The sequence below is a fragment of the Alnus glutinosa genome, chromosome 3 (assembly GCF_958979055.1).
Source record: "Alnus glutinosa chromosome 3, dhAlnGlut1.1, whole genome shotgun sequence".
NCBI lineage: Eukaryota > Viridiplantae > Streptophyta > Magnoliopsida > Fagales > Betulaceae > Alnus > Alnus glutinosa.
In genome coordinates this window covers 988,169-997,703 of record NC_084888.1, presented here as the reverse complement: position 1 = coordinate 997,703, position 9,535 = coordinate 988,169, and the positions used below count along the sequence as shown (strand labels likewise).

General features: G+C 38.9%; 2 protein-coding genes across 4 annotated transcripts; both read right to left on the bottom strand.

The window, feature by feature from the left end:
- Nucleotides 1-980: 980 nt before the first annotated feature.
- Nucleotides 981-3,391, bottom strand: LOC133863919 (7-deoxyloganetin glucosyltransferase-like). 3 transcript variants are annotated; one of them, XM_062300068.1, is made up of 3 exons: nucleotides 3,183-3,391; nucleotides 2,078-2,598; nucleotides 981-1,984 (listed from the first exon to the last, which is right to left on the bottom strand). In XM_062300068.1, exons 2-3 carry the CDS (start codon nucleotides 2,592-2,594, stop codon nucleotides 1,059-1,061), a joined length of 1,443 nt encoding a protein of 480 aa, XP_062156052.1. In that variant the 5' UTR covers nucleotides 2,595-2,598; nucleotides 3,183-3,391; the 3' UTR covers nucleotides 981-1,058. The 3 variants fall into 3 exon arrangements, with proteins under 3 accessions (XP_062156052.1, XP_062156053.1, XP_062156051.1); XM_062300069.1 differs by having other exon boundaries at nucleotides 3,215-3,391; XM_062300067.1 differs by having other exon boundaries at nucleotides 2,078-3,391.
- Nucleotides 3,392-7,772: 4,381 nt separating this feature from the next.
- LOC133864756 (7-deoxyloganetin glucosyltransferase-like) lies at nucleotides 7,773-9,484 on the bottom strand. The gene is made up of 2 exons (XM_062301169.1): nucleotides 8,910-9,484; nucleotides 7,773-8,816 (listed from the first exon to the last, which is right to left on the bottom strand). Exons 1-2 carry the CDS (start codon nucleotides 9,424-9,426, stop codon nucleotides 7,885-7,887), a joined length of 1,449 nt encoding a protein of 482 aa, XP_062157153.1. The 5' UTR covers nucleotides 9,427-9,484; the 3' UTR covers nucleotides 7,773-7,884.
- Nucleotides 9,485-9,535: the final 51 nt, after the last annotated feature.

The following is a 9,535-nucleotide window of genomic DNA, read 5'->3' as shown; positions in this document are numbered from 1 at the left end:
TGCCACCTGAAAAGGGGAGCTGAATTCTCCTTTAAACACAAAATTATTCCTATGCATCTACAACAACCGAGTGACAAAAGGAGCTTCCTGCAACTCTATACCTTGAAGCTTAGTCCATAAAAACTGTAAGAAACCTGCCCCATCTATCTCCTCTATGGCTAACTTTTGGATTTTCCTACTACATTCTTGCCACACTGCCGTAGAAGAGGGGCATTGCCACAAAATGTGGGATAGAGTTTCAGGTTCCTTTAAACACAATGGACAAAAAGGATTAGGAACAATTTTTTTTGGAAAATAAATTGCCCTTTGTAGGAAGCACATTTTGACACACCCTCCACAAAAAGTTCTAAACTACGTGGACAGTCGTGGTACCTCCAACTTCAATAGGCCTTTCCACATTCCTTCATCAACCGGAGCTGAGGAACACTCCCCCTTTAACCGGCTCCGCCTTTGGATTTCAAGATGGTTGGCGCTATGAAATGTAGAGTAAGTTTGTTATAGCTTAATACCAAAAAGGAACTATGAAATGAATCTAATATTAACATATAACAAAAGAACATGTTTGAATCGGGCCCCTGGCCCTTTCCAAATTCTCCCCCTTCCGCAACTACTCTCCCTTCTTGAGTCTGGTTTATTGTAAAAGCCCATAGCATCAATATTGTTGGTCTCTCTTGCATTCTCTTCTATTGGGTCCTAGTTTTGTTTGTTTTCTTTTGAATCTCTCTTTTTCTTCTTTTCTTTTTTTTTTTTCCTAGCATGTTTTCTTTTGTTTCTCACTCAAAAAAAAAAAAAAAAAAAAATCCATATCATTATTTACTATAATTTTCTTTTAGAAATTGTAGAGATTGCTTCTAATAGACCAAATGAATTGTTAACTTGTTAGTCATAGGAAATACTCCATTTGATTTGATAATCAGCCTACAGTATGGTGGAGCAATAGTAATAACAGGTCCAATTTGAAGTTTATTAATATAAATAAATTGAACAAAAATATCAGCATACATTTATCACGACAATTTTATTGTAATTATTACCACTTGCTTCAAATACATCTAGCCTCATGGTAAAAGCACTTCATTCACCAAATTGTTTAAGTTGATGGATGAAGAACCATGTGAACCAGTGGCCTCTTCAGCCAAATTTTTCCACTCCATTACCTTTTTCTTCATCTTTTTACCTGTGTCTCCCTCCATCAACTCTCTCACAAGCTTTCCTACTTCCTCTCTATTGGCTCCATTATTAATCTCCATGCCAATGCCCCATTCATTGCAAGTATACCTGCCGTTCAATTGCTGATCCCCAAAGAATGGCCAACAAAGCATAGGCACTCCCGCGCACACACTTTCAATGATTGAATTCCACCCACAATGCGTTAGGAACCCTCCAATTGAGGGGTGGTTCAACACTTCCTCTTGAGGGCACCAACTGGCGATTAGACCTCTGTCTCTTGTTTCCACCAAGAACTCAGGTGGCAAAATCGCTGATTCACCCACAACTAAATCAGGCCTGATTATCCACAAAAACGGGTGCTTACTATTTGCAAGTCCCCAACCAAATTCAGTCAGCTGGGGTCGTGTCATGGCAGCTATGCTGCCGAAGTTTACATACACCACTGAGTTGGGTGCCTTGGTGTCAAGCCAACGGAGACACTCAGTTTCTTCTTCCCATAAACTATACCCAATTGACTTTAGAGGGTCATTGGCTGAACGATTGAGAAGTAGTTGTAGAGGGCCAATGGAATATACGCGAGGAAACATAGGGGTGAGAGCATCCAAAACCTCTTGCTCTAACGCGTCAAATGTGTGAATAATGATTCCCGAAGCTTTAGGAGCAGTCTCTACCGCGTGTACGATGAACTTGAACATAATATCATTTGGATCTGTAGTTTGAACGTAGGTTGGGAGATCCCTCAGACGGATGTGGTTCATACCTGGAATCCAGTCTATAACTGTGTCCAGATACCCATTTGTTAGATAGCACTCATCTGCAAAAAGCAATAATGTTTTAAGGTTGAAACAATGCAATTAATAACAATATATTCCATGATTTCAGTACGGTGTTGCCTTTTATGCTACACCTTTAAGTGGTGTGAGGCCTCTTTCCCTTAGAGGAGAAAATTGCATAAAACCCATTAAGCTGCAAGCAGGGATAGTGAAGAGCATTACAATAGGGATTCTGAGTTCTTGAGCTGCTGTAACAGTGAATTGCATGAAACCATCCGAGATAATGCAAGTCACAGGGGGATTGTTGGAAGTTGCAGCGTTGAGTTTCACAAGAAAGTCAGAAAATGGAGCCAATAAGTATTTCATAATGGAATCACAAAGAGAAGGGAGCTCTTGGGTGGCGTTTGAATCTGATGGAGGGAGACTGTCTGGAATGGATTTGAATTGGAAGTCAGGCAAGCCATCTAAAGAGTTGAGACCTTGAGATTTCAGAAAACGTTGGTGGTTGAACTCAGTGTTCACAAAGGTTATGTGGAAACCTTTATGATAGAGAAGCTTTGAAAATTTGAGCATGGCCTTTATGTGGCTTTGAGCTGGGCTTGGAATACAAACTGCATGAGGCTTATCAGCTACTGTTGTCTTGGAATCCATTTCACTATAAACAAACATGAAAATCCTAATTAAGCTACAATGATAAAGCATTTTAATTTTACACTGTCCACATCATGTAAAAGTTAGCCTACAATTGAAAAAAGTTTTAGACTACCAAAGGTGTGAAACAACCGTTGCTCCCTAACATACTCCATAAGGTAAATACATATCATGTCAAATAGAACCATTGCAAAAGATATCGTTAAATTTTATTCAAGAAATCAAGAAAACTCATACACAAAGTAAATCTATTTTTGATAAATAATTAGATTCAAATATTGATAACAAAACCTTTTAGCATGAGTTTTGAGATCCTCTGAACTTATACAATCATCAAACATTTCAAGAAAAATTCAAGAACATCGAAAACACTTCATGGTTTTTGAAAAAGATTTGATCCAAATCCTGAGAAGGAGTTTAGTTAGACATTAAATAAATTAATCTAAACATTAAATCTATGAAGATTATACTAAAAAGGAAATTGCATCATAAAAAAAAAAAAAAAAAAAAATTCATTATCTCTACTTAAGACTCTTAAACTTCCGTAAAAAAATCAATAATTAGGGTTCAAGAACACAACATTAATACCAAAAGAAAAAACTGTTCACTCTCTCTCTCACAAAAAATCAATTCCCCGGCTGGGTCTTGTCCTCTTTTCTCTGACCCAGTTGGCTCCTTCACCTCTACGCTCGCTTGCTGAACACCAACACGAGCTCGCTTCTTCCAGCTTTTGATAGACCCCGGAGAAGTCTGGGTTCTTGCCTTGCTGAACAATTCATTTTTCCTTTTTTTTTTGTTTTTTTAATGCTCCGTTTGTTTCGACGTAAAATGGCTTCCGTCGTAAAATATTTTCGACGAAATCAATTTCAAAAGAAATTATTTTCTCGAAAATATTTTTCGGCGTTTGGTTCGCACGAAAAAATTACGAAAAGGGAAAATGCAACTGTCGCCGGTATCCGGCGACGACCGGTCGCCGTAGCCGGAATCCGGCGAACATGTTTGGCCGGATCCGGCCAAAATTGCCGGATTCCGGCAGGACACCTCCGGGACCGGTCAGATCCGGCCTGATCCGGTCATTTTGGCCGGATCTCGGCAGGATCAGTGGCCGGATCCGGTCAGATCCCGCCGGATTCCGGCCATTTGGGCCAGATCCGGCCGGATCAGTAGCCGGATCCGGTCAGATCCCGCCGGATTCCGTCCATTTGGGCCAGATCCGGCCGGATCAGTAGCCGGATCCGGTCAGATTCCGCCGGATTCCGGCCATTTTGGCCGGATCCGGCGGGGTCAGTGGCCGGATCCGGTCAGATCCGGCCGGATCCCGGCCATTTCGGCCAGATCCGGCCGGATCAGTGGCCGGATCCGGTCAGATCAGGCCGGGTTCCGGCAGGTTTCTGTCCATGGCCGGATTCCGACGGCCGGCGGTGTTCCGGCAACTGGATTCCGGCGGATGGCGGTATTCCGGCGGCCGGATTCCGGCAGCCGGCAGGATTCCGGTGGTCGGATTCCGACGCCGGCATTATTCCAGTGACTTGATGATGCCGGATACCGGTGCTGCCTATTTTCGAACGACCGACTATTGTAGGATTTGGACAGTCAGATATCAAACGTGCGTGTAAGGACGAAGAATATAATTTTGGAAAACGATTTACGGTTTTAAAAACCGTAAATCGTTTTCCAAAACTTAAAGAAGGTTTTACGGTCAAACCGAAAATGATTTTCGTTGACCGTTATTTTCGCCCCTACCAAACACCGTAAAATACCGAAATCATTTTCCGGAAATCATTTTACGCCGAAACAAACGGAGCATAAGTTACAATTCATTTTTCCTGGACTCTTATAGACGATGCTAAGGTGTTTGAACAAGTTGACTCACGTGGCGCATGTGCAATAACAGGTGGGTAATTTGTGCCCACTTATTATGTGTTCCAGCTGTAAGAGAGACAAGGAATTCTCCCAAATACCCCCACATCGTTTTACCCTTTGACATCCCGTGAACTCGTGGAGTTGAAAAGATGTTTGACAAATCATGTTCTTTTATTTTAAATTTATATCATGTATAATATTTATTTTATTTATAAATAGCTTTTGTTACAAATATTTGCTAAAAATATGCATTTAAATATATAAAAAACATTAAAAAATAAAAGAATAAACAAATTAACTGAAACTCAAAATAAATTATATAAATTTGATACTAGCAATATAATATTGAATTTCAAAAGCTATAAAATATTTTTTAAATAAAAATTAAATAAATTATATTTATATTTATATAAAAAAGACTTCATTTAAAATTATCGCCTTAAGACTCAAAATATTTTCTTTTCTTTTTTTTTGTATAAAAATAATAAAATATTACTAGTCACGTCAGCTTGTTGTGGGGCTGTTGTGAGAAATGAGTATAGGGATCAATTCTCTCTGTATTATATTTTTAAAGTACAGCACAAATTCTAAATAATGCCACATGTGCAAATCTATAAAAAAAAAATTAAAAAAAATAATGCCACATGTGCACATCTTTCAAGCTGGCACCGCGTACGGGTAAATTATAATGAAGTTCATATGAGAGTGCCAAATAAATGGATGAACTAATTTAAAGAAATTAATGAGATGCATACTCTCTCATGCATAAAATATTAGCCACAGAAGAAAACTTGCTATTGTTTTAGTCCCAGGCAGGGACAGGACAAACAACTGTACATAGAAATGACGAGTAAAAAGTATGCATTCATTATTGGTTAGAATTAAAATTCAAGCATCCCAACCATTCTCGACCATGGATGCACCGATTTCTTTTAAGTTTTTTTGACCTGATTATTTACAAATTAGATATGTTCACTTCAGGATGTCCTTCCGTCACACGCACCACTCCACCGAGATTCAAGCCCTCATCGCTTCATTCCGCCTTCAGCCCTTCCTCTGTCCGATCATCACGCGCTTGCGAGTAAATTTTACTAGCGGGTGCATGTTAATTTTACATGTGTCGACGCGTGATCAGTTCTACGCCACTTTTGTTGCTCTCCACCACCTTCCTCCGCCTTTGTTGGTTTCTAGTACTTATGATCCGCATCCCTCTGATATCCATTAACGACACATGTTTTTCACGCGCCGTTGAGTGAATCTCTTTTGCTAGCCTTCATCCGCCATACCTGTCATTGATGATTTGTAATGAGTTTTTTATCTTATGCTTTTACGAGCTTTTTAGTTTCTATTGTTGGGTTCTTTCAAGGGTCATGCCCCTATTTTTCACTGTGTTGGTGTTATGTTTGCTTTGTGCGGACCAATCCTTAGGTTTGTCCAAGGTAAATATGGCCGGAAAAATTTTGATTCATTCATGGGAATTCCAGGTAAAAAAATTAGATGAACTTGGAGTTTGGTTTTACATAATATTTTTTAAAAAAATCTGAGAAATAAACTAAATTCATATCCAAGAAAAAAAAAATTCTAAAAATTTGGTAAACCCTAAAATTTGAAATAAACAATAGAAAATGGGCCGTTTCAATTTGCTCCCCAAAATTTTGTTGGGATAACTTCAAATATGTATCCAATATAATTGAGAAAATTATTAAATTGATTCATGTGGTTTAAGTCATTAAATATTAAATCGATTTTCATGGTTTTCATTTTATTTTATTAGTTCTTGTACACTAATCGCACCATTTTTAAATTGATCATTTTGTTTATATTTTTTTTTTTAAAAAAAAAAAATAGAATATACTTGATAATAATGCAATTTGCAAGAATCAATAAGATAAAATTGAAAACACGGTTATATAGCTTACCAATTTTATAAAAAAAAAATCAATCTTGTTCCTAGCTGTATCAAATTGTAAAAGAATTATAGTGTGGCTATCAGATGATCATGAATGGAAGGAACATCTTAGCCAAAGAAAGAAAGAAGGCCTATCTGATAGAGCCAACAAGATCTATCGGACAGACGACACTACAAGCAATTTAGGCTCAATTGAGCCCAACAACTCGATACCTGCTAATTCCTTGCAAATTGATTTGCTTTCTTTAACACGAAATTTGCAAAGTCAATTGGCATAGCCGTATGACAACTCCATTTTAGTTACTTCCCATATTCTAGATTGAATAGCAATCAATACCGCACTTCGGCACACACACGTCATACCTTACCTTTCTGTAATTGCAGTAGGTGACATTTAATTAGACAGTGTTGTTACCGTACACAATAATGATAAATAATATGTAATTGAAAATAGCGAGAGAAAATTAAGACAAATTTACGTGGTTCGACAATATGCCTATGTCGACAAGAGTGCGGCTATTTCAAATATTATTTAAGTTTACAGCATAATATACTTATAACAAAATCATACTATATAGACAGAGAATATGACTAGTACTATATTAGTACTCTCGTATTACTATTTATGTCCAAGAGAATACGAGACATTTGTTCCAACAGGCATCATAACCTTGTCAGAACCGCATTACGATGAATGCAAAACACAACATGAGATGTGATTCGTCAAAGTTAATGATCAAACACCGAACCCAATCAAAGCGGCTCTGTCCAAAAGTAAAGAAACACTTAGTGATAGGGTTGGCAATTCGGGTTGTCATGTCTGGTTTGGGTCGAATCATCAACCTATTTAAGTCAACCCGAACATAATACGATTAGCTAAACGTGTTGGGCAGGTCACCCGTTTAGTTAAACGGGTCATAAACGAGTTGATGGGTCGTAAACAGGTTAGCGGGTGACCTGATAACTAAACGGGTTGGGAGGTCAACCCGTTTATAATCATGTCTGTAAACGGGTCAACCTGTCAACTCATTTAACCTAAATCATAACCCTATAATTTCGTGTCGTGTTCGTGTCGGGTTCGCAGGTTGTGTCAAAATTTTCAACCCTACTTAGCGAGGCCCATACAGAAGAAAAAAAGCCCATGACGTAAATTTTGGATGTTGATCCAATGGTGATTTTAAGTGAATACAACTAAGCTTTCCTTATTTTTATACCTTATACCTTATGCCATCAATGTTATTTTTTAGTTTTATGCTACTACATGAATTGTTTCTTTCTTGAGATGCTATTTTTAAAAGAGAAATTTGAATATATAATATCTTAAATATCTTCCAAATGCATTGTTAGTCATAGGAAATACTCCATTTGATATGATCATCAGCCCACGTATGGGGGAGCAATAGTAATAACATGTCCAATTTGAAGTTTATTAATATAAATAAATTGAACAAAAATAATAACAACATACATTTATCACTACACTTTTATTGTAATTATTATCACTTGCTTCAAATACATCTAGCCTCTTGGTAAAAGTACTTCATTCACCAAATTGTTGAGGTTGATGGACGAAGAACCATGTGGACTAGTGGCCTCTTCAGCCAAATTTTTCCACTCCATGACCTTTTTCTTCATCTTCTTACCCATGTCTCCCTCCATCAACTCTCTCACAAGCTTTCCTACTTCCTCTCTGTCGGCGCCATTATTAATCTCCATGCCCATGCCCCATTCGTTGCAAGTATACCTGCAGTTCATTTGCTGATCCGCAAAGAATGGCCAACAAAGCATAGGCATTCCCGCGCACACACTTTCAGTGATTGAATTCCACCCACAATGCGTTAAGAACCCTCCAATTGAGGGGTGGTTCAACACTTCCTCTTGAGGGCACCAACCGGTGATTAGACCTCTGTCTCTTGTTTCCGCCAAGAACTCAGGTGGCAAAATCGCTGATTCACCAACAACTAAATCAGGCCTGATTATCCACAAAAACGGGTGCTTGCTATCTGCAAGTCCCCAACCAAATTCAGTCAGCTGGGGTCGTGTCATGGCAGCTATGCTGCCGAAGTTTACATACACCACTGAGTTGGGTGCCTTAGTGTCAAGCCAACAGAGACACTCAGTTTCTTCTTCCCATAGACTATGCCCAATTGACTTCAGAGGGTCATTGGGTGAGTGATTGAGAAGTAGCTGTAGAGGGCCAATAGAATATATGCGAGGAAACATGGGGGAGAGAGCATCCAAAACCTCTTGCTCTAACGCGTCAAATGTGTGAATAACGATTCCTGAAGCTTTAGGAGCAGTCTCTACAGCGTCAACGACAAACTTGAAGATAACATCGTTTGGATCTGTAGTTCGAACATAGGTTGGGAGATCTTTCAAACGGATGTCAGTCATACCAGGAATCCAGTCTATGACTGTGTCCAGATACCCATTTGTTAGATAGCACTCATCTGCAAAAAGTAATGATGTTTTAGGATTGAAACTTTGCAATTAATAACAATATATTGCATGATTTCAATAGGGTGTTGCCTTTTATACTACACCTTTAAGTGGTGTGAGGCCTTTCTCCCTGAGATGAGGAAACTGCATAAAACCCATTAAGCTGCAAGCAGGGATAGTGAAGAACATTACAATAGGGATTTTGAGTTCTTGAGCTGCTGGGATAGTGAATTGCATGAAACCATCCGAGATAATGCAAGTCACAGGGGGATTGTTGGAAGTTGCAGCATTGAGTTTCAAAAGAAAGTCAGAAAATGGAGCCAAGAAGTATTTCATGACGGAATCGGCAAGAGAAGGGAGGTCTTGGGTGACATTGGAATCAGATGGAGGGCGACTGTCTGGAATGGATTTGAATTGGAAGTCAGGCAAGCCATCTAAGGAGTTGGGACCTCCAGATTGAAGGAAACGTTGGTGGTTGAACTCAGTGTTCACAAAGGTTATGTGAAAACCTTCATGATGGAGAAGCTTTGAAAATTTAAGCATGGCCGTTATGTGGCTTTGAGCTGGGACTGGAACACAAACTGCATGAGGCTTATCAGCTACTACTGTCTTGGAATCCATTTCCCTCCCTCTCTCTCTCTCTCTGCTTTTCGTGTTTTGATCCGCTGTTTCATTGCATCTTATAAAATGACTCATTCTATCATGCTAGCCATTTCTTAATTTTCTGATA